Below are 19,893 nucleotides of genomic sequence, written 5' to 3' on the forward strand. Positions count from 1 at the left end.
CAAATAAAAACATTACGGTGTGTCCTCATCCACCTTATTCACCGGATCTGGCACCGTGTGACTTCTGGCTCTTCCCCAAAGTCAGAATGACCATGAAAGGTAAACGTTTTGAATTGATTCAGGACATGGAGGCAGCCACTACAGCACAACTAAAGACACTCATGAAAGAGGACTTCCAGAACTGCTTCAGAAAGTGGCAAGAACGATGGGATAAGTGTGTTTGAAGCGAGGGGCAGTATTTTGAGGAGGATTCATGGCAATGTGTCTTTTACTGTAATAAAATTTTGTATTTAAACATTCACCGTATTGTTTGATCACACCGTGTACATAGTAATTTAATAAAATTTTATTGAGGTATATCTGACACAGAAAACTGTATAAATCATAGTGCACAGCTCAAGAAATTATTTCAAAGTAAACATGCCTGTATAGTTTAATTGTATTAATGGGTTATAAAAACGCAAGCTACCATAAACTAGTAAGTCAACAAATATGCAACATCTTACACTTTAGATATTCCCTTAATTGTTCAATGTGAACATTTAGCCAAAAGAAGCACTTTTTTCAGTGTTTAAGAAAACAAAAACCTTCGATGCAAATTTGATCCTTTTATGATGGGCCTATTGCAATGCATTCTCTTTATGTAAACTAACCCCCATACGAACAATCTTAGATTCTCCATATGAACTCAATTTATTCAAACAAACCTATGACCTAATTCCTCGCTAATGTCTTTTCATTACATCTAATGAGAAGAAGTCAAACCCTGTCTCCTTGGGCACATCGAGGTCCCTCATTGTGGTACAGCTGCCTGATGAGCTCAACTGTAGGTCACAGAGAGGACTAGCCACTTCTAGGACCAGGACAATCAGTGGAGGAGCTCTCAGCGACAGTGGGCAGGCCTCTGCAAACACCAGCCCAGAGAAAAGGAAACGCTTCACCTGCCTTCAACCACTCTGCTCCAACACCCTCCCCGCCGGGCTCGGGGTCCCTCCCTCTGGGTTTGGGGTCCCTTCCACACCAATGGCTACCTGAAGTCTGGATTCCAGGCCAGGTACTGACGCTCCTAATGCATGCAGTTCACTCTCCAGCCTGTCCCTCACATTACCCATTTTCCACAACAAACATGGCCCACCCAACTCCAGGTCTAACTCGCCACCCCACCCCCAAGAGCAGAGAAAAACAAACCTCTCCTTTCTGCTTCATAATCATTTATCTGGTCACATTATCCCCTTCCATCCCCAAACGTCCACAAATCTACTTGTAGAACAATAAGAGACTATTTCTATACCTTATAAACTTTTCGATACTTTCCTCACAGGAAACTCATCCCAGGGACCCTCTAGCTAATGAGAGACTTCCAGTCCATCCGGCTCCCACAGCACCTGGCCCAGTGCCTGGGTACAGCCCCCAGTCAGTGATCAATCATCAGTGATGGTTTGTTGACTGGATCTGTAAGTGACTCAGTACTTCCTCCCCCTTCGCCATAACCCAAGCACCCTCCGATGTGCACAGATAGCAGCCTTCTGTTCACCCTGTCTCCCTATGAGGAGCCTGCGTCCTCCGCACCATTGTAACTGCCTCTCCAGCTCTTTCCCGACACCTCATTAACCCACATTTCCTCTGGCCCCCATCACGCCCCTCCTGACCATGCCCCTAACTCCTGCGGCTCCTCTGTTTGCTGACAGTGATTGTGACGGATTGGGAACTGCCATTTCTGAGTGGTGTGCATGTCCAGCACCACGACACCGTGACCGTGATAATCTGTTTACCCTCGATGAGCTGGATGGACTCCTAGACACTGCAGGCAATAAAATGCAGTTCCTCCCTGTTCTCAATGAGCCTGTTCTGAAAAATGAGACAAGGATCTATCTCACTGATAGGTCACCCAGCAAACTCAGCTGTGAGGAACTGACCCTGAGCTCGCTTTTTCTTTATCCTTACGCTGTCACTGGGAAATAAGAACTGCATTTCCCAATGTTGCAGTGAGGTCATGGAATGCCACCATGCACTCTTGCAAAAGCGTGCTGTTCAGCCTAGCACACAGCCTAGAAAGCCTGGGAGAAGCTTGGCAAAGCAGGACGTTTCACAACACCACACTCAGATACCCTGGGTCCAATCCTATGGCAACTGAGGATGTGAAATAAAGAGATGTCTCTTAAAACCTCCCACCCCAAAACAATGAACCGAAATGAGAAGTGAAACCCTCTGTATATTATTGTTACTGACTTTATAGAAATTTCAGATACAATTATTATTACACAACACTCACAGTAGACAAATACATAACACGGTTTTCTAACTTTTGTGGGCATTTAATTTAAAATTAGCAACTTAAAAATACTGATAAGCATGTAAGTTCTGACAATTAAGTTCACAAACTTGTTGCAACGATGTTGCTAACTTTTGATGTCAGAGGGGTTATTCATTATGAATTTGTACCAACTGGACAAACAGTTAACCAAGTTTACTATTTGGAAGTGCTGAAAAGGCTGTGTGAAAAAGTTAGACGACCTGAACTTTTCGCCAACAATTCATGGCTCTTGCATCACGACAATGCACCAGCTCACACAGCACTGTCTGTGAGGGAGTTTTTAGCCAGTAAACAAATGACTATATTGGAACACCCTCCCTACTCACCTGGTCAGGCCCCCAATGACTTCTTTCTTTACCCAAAGAAAAAGGAAATATTGAAAGGAAAACATTTTGATGACATTCAGGACATCAAGGGTAATACGACGACAGCTCTGATGGCCATTCCAGAAAAAGTTCCAAAATTCCTTTGAAGGGTGGACTAGGTGCTGGCATCAATGCATACCGTGTTTCCCTGAAAATAAGACCTAGCTGGACCATCAGCTGTAGTGTGTCTTTTGGAGCAAAAATTAACATAAGACCTGGTATTCTGTTATATTATATATTACATTATATATATTCTATTATATAAAACCTGGTCTTATATTAAAATAAGACCGGGTCTCATATTAATTTTTCCTCCAAAAGACACATTAGAGCTGATGATCTGGCTAGGTCTTATTTTCAGGGTAACGTGGTAGCTTCCCAAGGAGAGTACTTCGAAGGTGACCATAGTGATATTCACCAATGAGGTATGTAGCACTTTTTCTAGGGTGAGTTCGTGAACTTAATTGTCCAACCTTGTATATTCTAGTCCACTTCAGATAAAAAAATTTCAAAAACACCCATACTGTCAATAAGTTAAGACGAAATGACAACAGTGCAATCAATGTTTACTTTTCAGACCAACTGTACTGATGCTTTTACAAACGATAAAATGGAGCCATTCGCAGGATACTGCGGGATGAGTTTTGAGAGCCGCATATGGCAGTGTAGCCACCACCCCAGAAAGTGTCCTACTGGGCTTCTCTGTGGCCCTATCCATGCCCCTGTCGCAAAGCCAGTGCCCCGTGCTGGGTGGTGGTTCAGGACGGCCCAGCTTGGTGAGCCCCAGAATTTCACAGCGATGGGATCCCACAGTGTGTTCTTCTTTGTGTCTGGCTTCCTTCCCTGGCCACGTTTTACAGACTCATAGTGTTGTTCCTTCCCTGCTCAGCAGTGCCCAGTCTCGTGGACAGACCATTTTGTTTCTCCATTCATCTGCTGATGGGCATTTGGGCTGTTCCACTTTTTGGCTATGAGGAATGGAATAAAGCCATCTTAATACTCCGGTACCAGGATTTATGTCGACAAGTGCTGGGGTTCTTCTTGGGTGATTAATGTCAGGAAGTAGAACAGGTGGGTTGTACAGTAGGTGTGTCTAGAAACTGCCAAACTGTTTATCAAAGTGAACTGTCAATTCACACTCCCACCAGTAACATCCTTGCCAACACTTGATGTTGTTAATGTTTAAATTTTAATTATCATTTTTATTCTTTTTTAAATTATCCTCTTTTTAAATAAAATGTTAACCTCTTGCCAAAGAAAGGATTCCATATAAACGGTATTTTGATAAGTAATGAGAAAAGTAAGCATAAAAATGTCCATAATTAAGCCATCAACCCCAAATATACTATGATTAGATTTCCAATCAATAAGATGGCCCACAATTTGCCGAAAGTTAGATATGAAAAGGAGGCTTAGTTCCCATATTAATGTATCATTTGTACTAATTATGTGTATGAGTCATGAGTCATAAAGCTATCAAAATTATGTTTGAAAAACAGGTTATAAGAGCTAGATTTTTTACAATACGAAGAGACAACTATAACTCACTTGATAATTAGGGTGGAAAGCTTTAGATAACAAGCCAGTTGATAACATGGCTTTAATCAAATATATTTTTGTCTCCTCGGGTAATGTTTTAAATACAATTTTGAAACTGTTGTTGCAGTAATTCCATTATTAAAAACATAATAAAGTTTCTCAAAACAAACTATTATAGACAATTATGCAATATACGCGTCTCCCATCCCATCACAAGCTACTAATAATATGCTTTTGTAGATTTTTAGTAAGACTTGGTTTTACACCTAACGTACTATTGAAACATTCTGCCAATATGTATCTAATGTATGTTTCCAGTACATGCCCAAACTAGCAAAGACTGCAATTTTATCTATGAAAGCAAAAAAAGGTGATCACATTGTACACTATCTGTTAATGGCTCTTCACTATCATGGTCCTTGAAAAATTATGGCAGTTTCCAATTTTTTTCTTTGGTATGAGGGCTCATCCAAAAACACACTAAATAAATGCTCTATAAGAAGTGATACTTTGACAGTACAGTTTCAGGGAAATCAACAGTCACCAATTTACTGAACGCAGAGAACCGGATATGGCACAACTCCGATCTGGACAGGACACGTGGATGCGGCCAATGGCGCTCTGAGCACACACGTCAAGGGACGGGGAGGAGGCCGCCTTACACAGCCTCTGGCCCACTGTGCACGTGGCCTGTTCTGTGGCGCTCTCTCATTTAGCTTGGTTACCCTAAGGAAGGTGTCCTGTCCTGTAACTTTATTTTGAAGTTCAGTCTGAGTGCAATCTCCCTAAAAGTTGAGAAACTGGTGAATGATGCGGAAGGAAGAATCTACATCTTGAAGTCATCCCAAAGGACAATCACCTTGCACCCCCTCCCTCCCTCCAAGCACATGACCGTGAAGCTGCTTTTCCTCCCTTGGCAAGTACGACAAACTCATGACATGACGTCATTTTCCAGCCATATTTCTGTTATTACTTAAATATTAAACTTATATAACAATTAAGTCTTCATTGTTCAATTCGTTTTTACATTTGTGAAAATGACTTGGAAATCAAGTCGACCTTTATCTATCCCACAGGATATGTACGCGTATTAGTTCTCTATTGCTGAGTAACAGATCACACCTACACTCGGTAGCTTGAAACAACAGTAAACATTCGTGAAGACTCACAGCCGGTGAAAGATTCAGGAGCAGCTTGGCTGGGCAGCTGGTTCCAGCTTGAGACATCTCCTGAGGGTGAGTCAGATGTCAGCCAGGGCCGGAGTCGTCCTAAGTCCTGATTGGGGGCGGGAGGATCTGATTCCAATCCGGCTCACTCACATGGCACCAAGTGGTGCCGGCAGCTTGGGGGCTCAGTTCCTCCCCAAGGGGGCCCTTCCCCGAGCTGCCTGCTTGAGCAGGGCATGATGGCTGGCCTCCCACAGAGCTCACAATCCAACAGAGAGCCAGGGGGAAGCTATCTTTTGTGAACCAGCCTCGAAGTCACATGGTGTCACTGTGCGCACCTTCTTTGTTAGGAACAAGTCACTAAGTCTGGGAGAGGAGGGGAACTAGCTCCACTTTGGAAGGGAGGCGTGTTAAAGAATCCGCAGGCATATTTTAAAACCACCACATTCATTTGCTGTAAAATCTCATGGAGACTCTAGATACTTGTGTTGTTCTAGTATTCATGACTTACAGGAGTTTGGTTGTTATTCCCAACAGCACCGTCACAATCCAAAGAACCAAGAGAATGTTTATGAGCATATGTTTAAGAGAGCTAGATTATGTGCAATCAACAGAGGTTTTAACTATAAATGCTGTTTGTTTCCCTAACATCTGTTCCTTGGGGATCAGTCAATAGAGAAGACTAGTGGATTTGGTCAGCAGTTAAACATCTAGTGGCTAACGGGTCACCTCAGATGTCAGCTCTAATCCTGATATGCTGATTTTAATACTCAACCAAGTAACTCCATCTTTGGTTATAACAGACAAGAACAGTACCGTAATATTATTCAGGAAAAGAACGATTTCCCTATGCCTTCACGTTTCAATGAGATGACATGGCACAGTCCAACAGTTCGTCCTCCTCGTTTCTTTTTGCACTCAGCTTCGACGGAGAACACCCCTTACCGATCGGGGAGCCTAGCCATCCACTCCTGGTCTCTCTCCAAAGGCGCTCTAGATCCAGTTCCCACGGCCATGGTCGCATTTTTATTTGCATACCCTGCCTGCCGCACTTCAGCTTCTGCATGTCTAAACCCAAACTCCTCCCCTTCCCTCCAAACCTGGCTTCGTCCCTCAATTCCTTACTTCTGCAGTAATGGCGCCTCATACGTCGCACAGAGGTGCGTGCCTCTCCGTGCCAGAGCCAACACGTGCCCACCTTCACCTTTTCGCTCAGATTCTTCCTTCTGTCTACAATGCCCTTCTTCCACTTTCTAAACTCTACCTTCCCGTCAGATCTAGTGGCAATGCTATCTGCTTCCTGAAGTTTTCCCTGATCCTCTAAGGAATCTCTCACACAATTGTTCTGACACTCAGGATCTGACATCACTTCCAAAGATGGGAGAGACCTCAGTGTTTGTTACTGAAGTCTGAATTCTAGAGATTCAACAAGTCATGAGCACTTGCTACAGTACGTCAGACATTTATACATACCCGCGCTTACAGTGAATCTTAGCTGACGCTTACAAAAACCCTCTGAGGAAAAGAAGCTGATTTTACAGATGAGAGAGCTGAGCCTCTGGGCAGCTGGTTGACCAGCTCTCCCCTGCTCACATGGGTCAGAAGCAGTGTCAGAATCTTAACCGGACTCCTGACAGCAGCAAACCAGATTCTTTCCATCACCCAGGAGGTACCGCCCTCCCAGCGTTTTCTTATTGGGCTGTGACATGGGCACATATTATTGCTCCTCATCAAAAGCCGTTTATTGTCTCAAAGGGGAAACCTACCACCAGATACCATTTGTTGATTTATTATTAGTTTGAACTATATGAAAGTGCTGTTTTTGTAGATCAAAAATGGTCAAACATCAACAATTTCAGGTGCGTTAATCTAACAGGCAAGGATTAACCTCTCTCCCCACCTTGAAAAACGTAGAACTAAGATAATTTGGTTCTAACATGTAATAATGAAGACATAAAATAAACAGAAGAATGAGAACTCTAGGTAACTCTTTATTTTTGGAAGATTATGAGAAATGACAAAACAGACCATGTCACCTGCCCAGCGTCACTGAGGGCTTCCTGGAGGAGGACAGGAGAGCTGAGAGGCCTGCCTAGCACTGCTTCTGTTATCCCAGAGGAGGTCTACGTAAGCCAACTCCATCTTTGACTTTCCTGGAACAATTTCCTATAGGCAGACACACATGAAATAAAATGGACTAATTTTAAAGGCTTAGGTCTGATCATTTTTCTTGAGATGATTTTAAAGGAATTTGTTTCCTAGGTAATAACTGTTCACATACAAAATAAAATGTTTCAGATTTCTTTAAAGAAAGAGCATTCTGTTAGCTAATAATAATTTATCTTGTTTATGCTGTCATCTCAAGTGACATTTCTTTTCAATTGTAGTCTGCAGATAACGGGATGCCTTTTGAGCTTATGCGTGTATCTCCATAACCTTGAACATTTCACTTTCAAATATTTCCTTTGAAAATAAGCCTCTCTGAGACTCAAGTACATAGTTGTGACTCTACTGTGAAGTATAGCAAGCAATGACCTCACACAGGCTAGCCACCCCCACCTCATGCACCCCACCCTCAGGACACAGAATTCTCACACACTAGCACCAGAGGGATCTTCCCCAAACAGCTGAGCTTATCTTTCTCTTACTTAACATCCTGTGAGGTGAGCCCAGGCTCTTAGCACCTCCCTCCCTCCCCAATCCCCGCCCCCCCAACGCCCAGCTCTGCTCCCTCCACAGCACGGCCTCTCCCCCCTTCCTGTCCCCACACTGTGGCTCCACTGTCACCAACACGTGTACAGCTCTCTTCCACCAGAGAGTTTCGTGTTCTCCCTCTGGCCTGAGCTCCACCTCAGTAAGTTACTCAGATCTGGGCCTTTTACTCTGGGGCCTCCTCTATTTTACGACACTTTTCACAGCGTGCCGTGATTTAGTTGTTTACCCAACTAGCTCTAAAATACCCTTTCTTTTTCTGTGGAATTTGAGAGAGACTTTTCAAGCAACCGCCACCAAACACCTTGCTTTTATAATGTCTTTGGTTGTCTCAAATAAAAATAAACTGGACAGAACTGCTTTAAAAAGAATAGAGGAGCAGAATACAGGGTCTCCAGTACAATCTGGGGTGCAGTGTGGTGGGCGACATGTCCCAGGGGGGCAGGGAGAAGCCCGGAGACACAGAGGGAAAAGACTGTGGTGCTACCGGCCCCTTCAGCTTCAGCCCGGAGCCCATGCTCGAGGACATCTGCCGTCTCCACGCTGAGTTTGCTGCTGAAAGAGACTGGGACCAGTTCCACCAGCCTGGGAACCTCCTCCTGGCCTTGGTGGAGGTGGTGGGGGAGAGCTCTTTCAGTGGAAGCCCGATGAAGAGCTTGGCCCCCAAGCCTGGCCCCCCAAGGAATGGGCAGCCCTTCAAGGGGAGCCCAATGACGTCCTCACCTACCTGGTAGCATGAGCAGCCTGAGGCCGTGTGGACCCGCCCCGGGCAGTGCTCTCCAAGTGGACACCAACCCGGACGCTACTCAGCAATCTGTCCCAGGGCTCTGCCCGCAAGCACACAGATCTGCCCCAGGGGGCCACCAGTACAGACCAGGCTGTGGGGACTGCAGCTCTGGCCCATGAGTCCACAGGCCAGGCCTCAACCTAGAAACGTGGGCCCAAGACCTACAACTCAGCACGGCAATACAGGTCAGCGGCTTGGAGGCCCCACTTCCTGAGGTCTGAGGCTCGAGAACCTCCGGAAGACAGCCTCCTGGGATTTTTCTCACTCAATAAAAGTTTTGTTTGGCAAAAAGAAAAAAACAAAGAATAAAGGGAGAACTTTCTAAACCTGGGTAGTTACCCAAGTGGGTTTGTTTTTTAAGTAATTCTTTAAATTGTACATGTTTTATACATTCTTCTGTATGTATATTTCACAGGAAAGAAAGAATTAGAGCAAACAGCCAGTTTCCTATTTTGTAATTTAATCACCATGAGATATTTAAAATAACTAGTTTTTTAAAGTGTAACTGGATTCTCAAGTACAATATCATTTCAAAAATGACCAACATCTCTAAAACAAAACTCTGACAAAATAATTAGGATAAAATATATCCATGCTCACATAATATTCTAGAACATTAACTCATTCCTCTTTTTTCCTACCTCTTCAAAGTTATAAATTTTCAGGTTTAGAGAGTATCTCTACTTGCCTATTTAGCAAACAAAAGAGTAGGTGATAATGCTATCAAGAGATATTACAAACATGTAGGTTTATTTATTTATTTATTTATTTATTTATTTTTCCCATGTAGGTTTATTTTTATTACATAAAATACTCAGTAAAATCGAGTTTCTCTAATATCTCATTGTATTCTGGAGCTGGACAATTTCATCCCAACAACTGCTAAGTCTCACAGAGCACTATGGCTGAGAGGCCATTGGCTATCTGAAATGTACACCGGCTCCCACCTCGCAGTAACACCACAGCAGGCTGCTTAATCCTATAAACGTGAATTACTCTTATGATTCAAATCCACCCTTATCAACCCAGTTCAGTTCAACACACAGTTATACCCAAGGCAAGTGGCCCGGAATGACGACGGCTAGAAAGATCAGCAGGAAACAGCTTATCAGAGAACACAGGTAACAGTAAGAAAAAAGCAACTACAGGCCACTTGAGAACTACAAGCAAAACACTATGGGAACTGCTCTGTTTTCAACAGTGTGGCCCGTGTGACACACTGAACAACATTCCTGACATCAACACCTAGGTGATAAAACATAAAAACCTATTTTTAAAAGCATCGCTGAGCTAACACACAGAAAGGAAGCCACAGGGGCCAAAATAAAGAGACAGCAAAAGCTCTAGGTATTGAGGGCATACCAAGTTGGCTTGCCCATTTGAAGCTTTGCCCTCTGGAGCTGAAGCCTGGCATTAAGAGAGAAAGATGAGGACCAACCAGGGTGGAGAGCCCAACAGGAGATGCCCACATCTGTTCAGGACCCCAACGAGCTATAACCTGAGTGTGGAGTGAATGAGAAACACACCCCCACCCACAGAAGGGGGCAGCAGGTCAGTCCATCACGGTCTGAGTGAAGAGAGGACAACTGCCCTCAAATCTGTACCCACTATACAGCCCTCATGCAAGCTTTGTGACCCACAAAGGGGACCAGAGTGAGCCTAGCTGCATGCCCAGTTCCTGACCAAAGCACGTGCAAACCTCTCAGGAAATCCTACCTTTATCCAGGCCTCAAAAATGCTTACAGGCAAAGTTCCAAGAAAATGAGCAGTTCATTATCAAAAATCAAAGCACACATGGTCAAACCACCATAACTAAAAGCTAGCAGAAGCAACCTATGCAGATACTGAAATTATTAGTTACAGAATATAAAATAACTATGTTTAGTGTGTTTAAAGAAATATAAGAAGCTTAAAATATAAGAAGTAACCAAAAAAAGGTGGAAAAAAACTAAAACTTCTAGAATTGAAAATTTTGATGAACTTAAAAACTACTTTATTGAGGTATGATCAACATGTCATAAACTGCACGCATCTAAAGTGTACAATTTTGACAAATGTATACACCATGAAACCTCACTGCAATCAAGAAAATGAACAAACCCATTACTCCCCAAATACGCTGTGCTCTTCTGTAACCCCTTCCTCTCACCCCCCCTTGCTCCCTCCTAAGTCCCAGGTCGACAGACAAACACTGATCTACTTCCTGTCACTAGAGATCAGTTTATGTTTTCTAGAATTTTATATAAATAGAAGCATACAAGATCTGACAACTAAGTTCGCGAACCTGTTATAATGATGTTGCTAACCTTTTTTGATATCAGAGGGATTATTCATTATGAATTTATACCAACTGGACAGTTAACCAAATTTACTTTTTGGAAGTGCTGAAAAGCCTGCATGAAAAAGTTAGACGGAAACAACCTGAACTTTTCACCAACAATTCACAGCTCTTGCATCACGACAATGCACCAGCACACACAGCACTGTCTGTGAGGGAGCTTTTAGCCAGTAAACAAATGACTGTATTGGAACACCCTCCCTACTCACCTGATCTGGCCCCCAATGACTTCTTTTGTTACCCGAAGATAAAGGAAATATTGAAAGGAAGACATTTTGATGACCTTCAGGACATCAAGGGTAATACCACGACAGCTCTGATGGCCATTCCAGAAAAAGAGTTCTAAAATTTCTTTGAAGGGTGACTAGGCGCTGGCGTCAGTGCATAGCTTCCCAAGGGGAGGACTTCGACGGTGACCGTAGTGATATTCAGCAATGAGGCATGGAGCACTTCTTCTAGGATGAGTTCGCAAATTTAATTGTCTGACCTCGTATGTACTAAACAGCCAAATAAACACAGCTGAAGACAGAATTCATGAACTGAAAGATATATCTTAATAAACTATCCAAAACAGTACAAAGAGACAAAGAAAGGGAAAATAAAAAAAAGAAATTAAGAGACAAGGCGAATAAAATGAAAGATTGAGTTTTATCAGAGTTCAAGAAAAATAAAAAAGAATGAGGAAGAATACTTGTAGAGATGATAGAGAATTTTCCAGAATTGTTGATAGATGCCAATCCTCAGAATCAGTAAATTCACAATTTCCAACAGGAGAAATGAAAAGAAATCCACATCCAGTTCTGATCAAAATCGGATTATTTCATCATGCTTTCATTAACTACCATATCTCCACTACATGACAGTAAAGGGATTTTCAACATCAAATAATCGAAAACGGTGACACAAGACTCACGGGAGTGGGGACAACAGAAACATCTGGAAGCTGGAAAGAGCATGGGTGTGAGGTAGCCACCCTAGTAGAGCTGAGACGAACTGGAAGCCAGAAACAGTAAGATTGGATCAACAACCCGGTTCCGACACAGAATCTTCAGAAGACTGGGAACGGACCCCACCACGTACCTCTGGGAAGGGAAAGGCCATGCAGAGCCCCTAACTAGGCAGACTGAGGGAAAGAGGCTTAGAAGCCTTGGGATCCCTAGATCTCCTCCCCAACTCTGTGTCCTCGTGATGGCAGAAGTCTAGAGGTTTGTTCTCGAGACACCTGAAATGTTATCTGGCCGGGGAGACGATAAGCACAGCTGAGTCCTGAGTACCATATGGAAAACAGGGGGGACTGCGTGACCGTGTTAATAATAAATGCTTTCAGAAATAACTCTCACATTTACAGTCAACTGTTTGGACAACATGTTTGGACAAAGGTGCCAAGACAATTCACTGGGGGAACAACAGTCTTTTCACTAAATGGTGCTGGGATAACTGGATAGTTACACGCAAAAGAATGAATTTAAACAGAAACAGACTCATAGACACAGAGAACAAACTGATGGTTGCCAGATGGGAGTGGGGCTGGGGGGGAGGTGGGAAAGGTGAATGGATCAGGAAGTGCACCTTGGTCATCACAAAACAGTCACGGGGCGTGAAGTACAGTGTGGGGAATATAGTCAGTGATGTTGTAAAGACCTCGTAGGGTGTCAGATGCACTGCACTTATGGGGGGAATCGCTTCATAGATGAGATCAACGCCTGACCACTGCGCTGTACACCTGAAACTAACATAAAATAATACTGAATGTCAACTATAATTAAATATATATACATAGTCACGGCATGTGAAGTACAGCATAGGGAATACAGTCGATGGTATTAGAATAGCGATGTAGGGTGTCAGAGGGGTAGTAGCCTGGGGGGTGATCAGGCTGTGAGGGGTGTAGTCTAATCAGTATGTTGTTCTGTACACCTGCAAGTAATAAAAAAAATGAACTTGGACCAAACTTCACACCATACGCTAAATTTAACTCAAAATGGATCATAGACCAAAATGTAAGAGCTAAATCAATAAAGCTCTTAGAAGACAGCATCGGGGCAGGATGAACGGACCTCGGCAACGTGTGGGACGCGCAGGGACAAAGCCAAAGTGCCTCAGCTTTTGGCCTGGCTGCCTGAGAACACAGGATGCAGAACCGAAAGGGTGCGGTGCACAGCCATTCATTCACACAGCGGGCCCGCGACGCTGGCCCGGGCACTCAGAACTTCAGAGGGTCCCCTCCATCACCAAACTAGTCCGGTGGCTCCCTGCACCTACACTGTGTGTGTAAGTGCTCCGGCTGTGCTAAGCTCCTGCTTTCCTCCTGGGTGTGGCTGCTCCCAGGCAAGCGGCACCCAGAGCTTCCCTGGAAGACGGTTCACGTCGGTCGCAGTCCGTTGCCGGAGAGTGAAGCGTGTCCTGTGCGGCGCCACGCGAGAGGGCCCTGCAGCCTGTGCCTCGTTGGCCCTGGACTCTGCCATGTGCCTTCAGCCTTTGCTGACCTTGCCCTGCGCCCCGAGGACAACTGTACCCTGAGTCCTGTGAGTCCTCCTAGCAAATCAGTGACACTGGGGGCAGTCTGGGGACCGACACAGGCATGTACAACAATGAGAATAAACCAACTTGCCTTGAAAATAGCACAAAGTCAAACCGGATCTTCAAAATCCTATTGGACAAGTAAGTTCTGGATACTTCTGACAAGTGTGCACGGCCTAGGGATGCCCAAACCCGACAGGGCAAGAGAGTCGTGTGGGGAGTTTCCAGGTCCCACCCCACATGTTCTGAAGCAAAAGTCCTGCCTCCAGTCTGGGCCTTTCCCATGAAGACTTTCTGATGCAGATACACCTGGCAGAGCCCACAGAGGCTCGAGAGTTGGAGCGGACAAGCACATCAGGCGGCAGGAGTGAGACGAGAACTTGAGGAATGATCGTTAGGAAGTGGCGGGTAAGGAAGGAAAATCCACAGTCCTACATTAGCAGGGCTTCTCCCGATGGCATAGGATGAGGGCACTGGAACCAAAGTGGAGAAAATATAATCTAATTACCCCTCAGCTCTGCAGTGGCTGTAATGCAGGGTCTCTGGTCCTGCTCTCGGTGGGTGGACACAATATGGTGAGGCCAAAAAGGAACAACAAAGCCAGAGATAGGGGAGTCCTACCACTATATTCTCACTGGCGGCTGGTCGAGACACAAAAGCAAACATCCGCCAGTACCCCAACAACGGGTCTTCCTGCACCCCAGTCTCGCTGGCGGCCGGGCAAGACGCAGGAAGTAGGATCCACACGATCTGCAATCCACTATCTGCTTGCTAACCACACTTATTAGCCGCAATCCGCCGTCCGCTTCTCTGCCAACCAACCAAGCCCCTAGTGTAGCCACAGCAGTTATATCAGTGGCTAATGGCTAACCGGTTACAGCTGATGGCCATCTGATCACAGCTGATGACCATCTACTACCCGAGCCAGCACCTTTCCACGTGAGGCCGACAGCCTGGACACTGCTCTCTGGGACTCTGTCCCCACAGTGGTGACCTGTGAAACTTAAAATAAACACTGCTCGATTTTCACTTTCTAACCCATCCACAAAGTATGAAAGGCTCGATTACAGTTAGATAACAGCAAAACATACTATTAACCTCGACAACAAGTACAACTGAAAATGCTGGCAGGTGGGTGGGAAGGGGAGGTGGAGAAAGGGCTGAGGCGAATACGCTCGTCTTACAGGGAGGGAGACAGAGATGCGGCTCAAAGCTGACAGTACAACGAGAGAGAGATTTAAGTGTATCGTTTACAGTCATGACGGTAGCCAATAAAAGAACTAAAACAGCAATTCAGTAATCGTAAGTTGGGAAGCAGAGCAGCAGAGTAACTTGCTCAAAGTTAGCTGGTTAGAAAGTTCTGAAGCCAGTGCCTGAATACGGGGCCTAGACATCAGACCGTGTCCTTACCAGTATTTGGCTGCTCCAAGCACTGTGCTAGGAAGTCACCTGCCCAAAATTACCTACTTCATCAGTGGCAGAGCCAGAAAAAGAAACTAATTCTCTAGCCTTAAAATTACTTGGAAAAGGTTCTTACAAAAATTTCCAGGAAAGAGCATGGTGACACTGTCCCGACGTGCTCACTTTTACTGCACACCAACGTTTCTTAGAAAGACCCCTCGGCTTAGACACACTTCCTCACCTATAGTCAATGTCGGCCTACTCTCCAGCTCTACATCACGTGACAAAGGAAGCCCCCTCTCCTGGAGACAACTGTGAAGACTCAACCCACCAGCCATTCTGCCTTTTCAACCTGAAGGAAGGTCTAGAGCCATTGTCACATGCACAGAGGTGGCAGCTGCTAATCCAGGATGTGCCATGAGCAGCGACATGGGAAGGGCAGGGAGGGCCTGCTCTGCCCAGACCACCCAGCGCAGGGGCCAGGGTGCGGAATGGTGCGACCACTCAGTGCTTGCCTCTTTACAGATTCATACAAAGTTTTAAAATACTCAACAGAAATGATCATTGCTTCCCCAAAAATAATTAAGAATAAATTATATCCCAAACTCATTAGCACATATAAAAAGCAATTTAAAAAATTAATGTAAGTCACTGTTGCTTACCCCATTTTCAGTACGTTTTTCTCCAGGTACACTTATCACATTTCTCGGAGTTCTTTGCTCTTGGGTCTGACGGCCACCTAAATAAATGAAAGGACCGTGAGGGATATAAATGATAAATGTCTAATTATTACATTGTTTTGTGCACCTGAAACTAATTTACTAAAAGACATACTAGAAAAACAATATTTTCCCATATCTTTATTTATTCGAATATTATTTAACACAAGTATAAAAAAACAGTTGAACTCAAGACTTAATACAGTTGAAAAAATGTTTTACAATTAATCTGTATATACAAAGTTATTTAAATGAAATTTTTTCTTCTAACATTCTATTTCAGAATCATAAAGCTGACTTTCTAACACTTAAAAATGGTCAAGAAGGGGCCGGCCCGGTGGCTCAGGCAGTTAGAGCTCCATGCTCCTAACTCCGAAGGCTGCCGGTTCGATTCGCACATGGGCCAGTGGGCTCTCAGTCACAAGGTTGCCAGTTCAATTCCTCGAGTCCCGCAAGGGATGGTGGGCTCCACCCCCTGCAACTAAGATTGAACACGGCAGCTTGAGCTGAGCTGCCTCCGGGATGGCTCAGTTGGTTGGAGCGCGAGCTCTCAACCACAAGGTTGCCAGTTCGATTCCTCGACTCCCACAAGGGATGGTGGGCAGCGCCCCCTGCAACTAAAATTGAATGCCGCACCTTGAGCAGAGCTGCCGCTGAGCTCCTAGATGCCTCAGTTGGGTGGTGTCCTCTCAACCACAAGGTTGCCAGTTTCGACTCCCGCAAGGGATGGTGGGCTGTGCCCCCGGCAACTAGACTTGGAGCTGAGCTGCACCCTCCACAACTAAGACTGAAAGGACAACTTGAAGCTGAATGACACCCTCCACAACTAAGACTGAAAGGACAACAACTTGACTTGGAAAAACATCCTGGAAGTACACACTGTTCCCCAATAAAGTCCTGTTCCCCTTCCCCAATAAAATCTTTAAGAAAAAAAAAAAAATCAGACCAAAAAAAAGGTCAAGAAGGTAAATTTTCTGTTATGATTGTTTTACCACATTAAATTTTTATTAAAATATTTTAAAGGCTTTTATACTTTAGAAGAGACTAAAATAGAACTTAATATCCATAATAAAAAAATGCACAAACCTGATCTTCACAAGTAGCATTAAAAGTTGAGATGGACACTATTTCAATTTGGGCAGTCTTATGAATTTTCCTTTGTTCCGTAAAAATTAAAACCTTTTTTAAAAAAGCCCTTCAAATTTAAACTAGAATAATTCTATGTCATGTTTTTTAAACAAAGTAGAGTGACGCACAATGTCGGTACATCTGAAATCACACACACACACACACAGTCCTGAGGTGTTGAACGCCTGCTTGTCTTCCCAGGTTTACTTGATGCTATTTGGAGAGTTCTCACCCCCCGAGCTTGCTTTAGTACCGAGAATACACGATTTCAAAGGATCATGAACCTAATGTTAAAAAGACAGAAAAACATTTTTGTCTATTTCTTCCCTATTACTTTGAAAACTTGGAAGAAGAATTACATTATGAAAGTATGGCTTCAGCTTAAACCATGCATTTCCTCCCAGAGAGTGACATCACCTCCAAGGGGGCAAAGACTGGCTCTTGGGGGTGAAATAATCTTCCTCTTTTATGTATAAAGCAAAGCTATCTAATATATAAACAGATACACAGTATATCCGATGGGGAAGATAGCGGATAAATAAGAAAATAATGTCCAAAAGGGTCCTTGGTGGGTGACAATGAACAGAGCCTAAATAAATGTAGGTGACATGGCAACTGAACAGTCATTTCACACGATCGAGACCAGTAATAGCAATGGGTAACGAATGCCTGGTCCTCAGCCACGTGGGAAGCAGAGGAAACCTCAGTCTTGGAGCCCCACTTCCGGCTGCTTAGTGTATAAGGTGGGGGAGAAGTTCTGTGAACAAAAAAAAAATAGGGACCAAAGTGGCCATGTGAGCTGTTCTGTCCACCACCTGTTCTTGAGCTCTGAGACAGAATGCACATAAGCACAGGGCAGGAAAAGGGCCGAGGGTAGGACATTACTGTGGGGCGGATGGGCTACTGAGTCAGGGCAGGAGAGAGAATGAATATGCAAGAAAGATGTGGTACAAGAGAGAAAGAAGGGGCGATGAGGTTGAAGAGATGGGTAGGGTCTTGTCACACATGCCATCGAAGCTAAGCATTAAATAGGGACGCAGGACTCTGCTGCAAGTTCTGAAAGGTGATGGAATTGTGTGGTGAACTTGCTTCTTCCAATGCTACCTAATCCTCCGCAGCAGCTGGGGCAGGGGAGAAGATGATCTCTCATCACCACACGCCCCTGTCCACTGCCTCCAAACTGCACTCATTCTTCAGGGCTCACTCCAGCGCCATCCCCCCAGCACGCCCCTCTGAATGCTCCATGCTGAGGGCTGGTTCCTTAATTCCCATAGCTCACCACCTGCTCTCCCCACTTGTCTTGTGTACTTGCCATGTCGATGCAACTAGATTGAGCAGCACCACGTGCGACCATGAAGGTCAACTGGAAGGTCAGTGTTGTCACCTTCCTTATCACTCTGGACAGTTCTCTTAAGTATCCCTAAGACTTCTCAATTTTATAAAGTGAGACTAAAGGAAGACCCTCCCCCCAGCTCACCAGCCCAGGCCATTAAGGGTTATGTACACATATCAGGTTGATAACAGTAAAAAGTATAGCTAGGTAAGGGAGGGTATACCTATTTGGATAGCTCAGGTAGGCAGCTAATACAAATTCTCAGGACTAGAACAGCTCTTGGACCGCCCGCTAGTCGAATCCTTCACAGCAGGATTTTGCACAGAGGCAGGGCCCTTGGCTAAGGTGCAGGTGGATGAAGTGCTGGACCAGGAGCTTGGCCTCCTGATTCCAGACGACCGGCAGCCGATGGACTAACTCCAGAAGCAATAGTGCATACAGCACTGTAACAGGACGGACGGCTAGGGAAAATGATTCTAAAGTAGATCGTAACTCGTCCCAGGGGCAAAATATCCTTTAATTAAAATACAAACAAAGGGCGATAATTTACAATAAAGAAATCCTATATTTACAGAAGGATATACTTCCATTATTTATTTTTTTAATACTACAAATAATCCGCAATCCTGTTAAATAACAAGTTACGGGTCTCTTAACTGCACAGTGTATATGCTTTCAGAAAAAAAGATTCCCTTATTTTCTTTAAATTTTGATTAAAAAAGAGGTAGCATATCCCCATGGTTCAAAATGCAAAGGAACAAGCAGGCACGTAACAATTTTCCCTCCCCCCAGGCCAGCAACGTTACCAGTTTCTTACATGTCCTCCCAAAGCTATTTCACACGTGCACAAGCCAATGTGGACGCAGTTTCTCCGTTGTCTGACACTCAGAAGGTAAAACGTGTGTCCAGGTGATGGCGGGGGTCAGGGCACTATTTGGATGTACCAGGATTTCTTTAGTCTGACGCCCTTGGGAGGCATTTCAGTTGTTCCTACCAGCAATGCTCCGCAAGTGATACCGTGTAAGCCATTCGGGATGTGTGCAGGCACAGCTTTAGGATAAGTTCTCGGAGTGAGATTTGGGGTGATAGGTTTTGTGCTTGTGTAAGCATAACGGATATGACCAAATTGCCCTCTACCAAAGCTGCCAACTGACACTCCCACGACAAGTGGAAGAGTGCCTGTTGCTCAGCTCCCTTGCCAACACCGTGGTATTATAATACATGCTGTAACCCTTGTGTGACAGGTGGACCAGAACAGCTCAGTGCTGTCCCTGCGTTTCTTAACAGGAGCAAGGCTAAACAGCTTTTCGTGTATTCTGGGCCGCAGGTATTTCCTTTTCTGTGAACTGCATGTTTGGTGTGCATTTTGCTGCTGCTTCTTTTTTTTTTTTTGCTTATTGGTTTTTAGGATCTCTTTATATATAAAATAAATTAGCCCTCCTTTGCAATATGAGCTATAAATATGACTTCCCAGTTTATAATTTGTCTTTTGATTTTGCTTAGAGTGGTTATTGCCACGTAGTTTTTTTTTTTGTGTGTGTGTGTTTTCAATTGGATAACAACGTGCTTTT

The 19,893-nt window shown here is 44.4% G+C and overlaps 1 protein-coding gene and 1 pseudogene across 2 annotated transcripts in view; one reads left to right on the plus strand and one right to left on the minus strand.

Annotated features, from left to right (window-relative positions):
- The window catches only part of PPP1R13B (protein phosphatase 1 regulatory subunit 13B), a 74,586-nt gene that overhangs the window by 21,118 nt on the left and 33,575 nt on the right, over nucleotides 1-19,893 (minus strand). For both annotated transcript variants that reach the window (XM_074326816.2, XM_088797538.1), the window contains exon 4: nucleotides 15,805-15,881. In XM_074326816.2, the coding sequence (XP_074182917.1) occupies nucleotides 15,805-15,881 (77 nt within the window). The remainder of the gene's footprint in view (nucleotides 1-15,804; nucleotides 15,882-19,893) is intronic.
- On the plus strand, nucleotides 8,181-14,341 carry LOC148758718 (dCTP pyrophosphatase 1 pseudogene; annotated as a pseudogene).

The sequence above is a fragment of the Rhinolophus sinicus genome, chromosome 3 (genome assembly GCF_057876585.1).
Source record: "Rhinolophus sinicus isolate RSI-liver-muscle chromosome 3, RSI-T2T, whole genome shotgun sequence".
Classification (NCBI taxonomy): domain Eukaryota; kingdom Metazoa; phylum Chordata; class Mammalia; order Chiroptera; family Rhinolophidae; genus Rhinolophus; species Rhinolophus sinicus.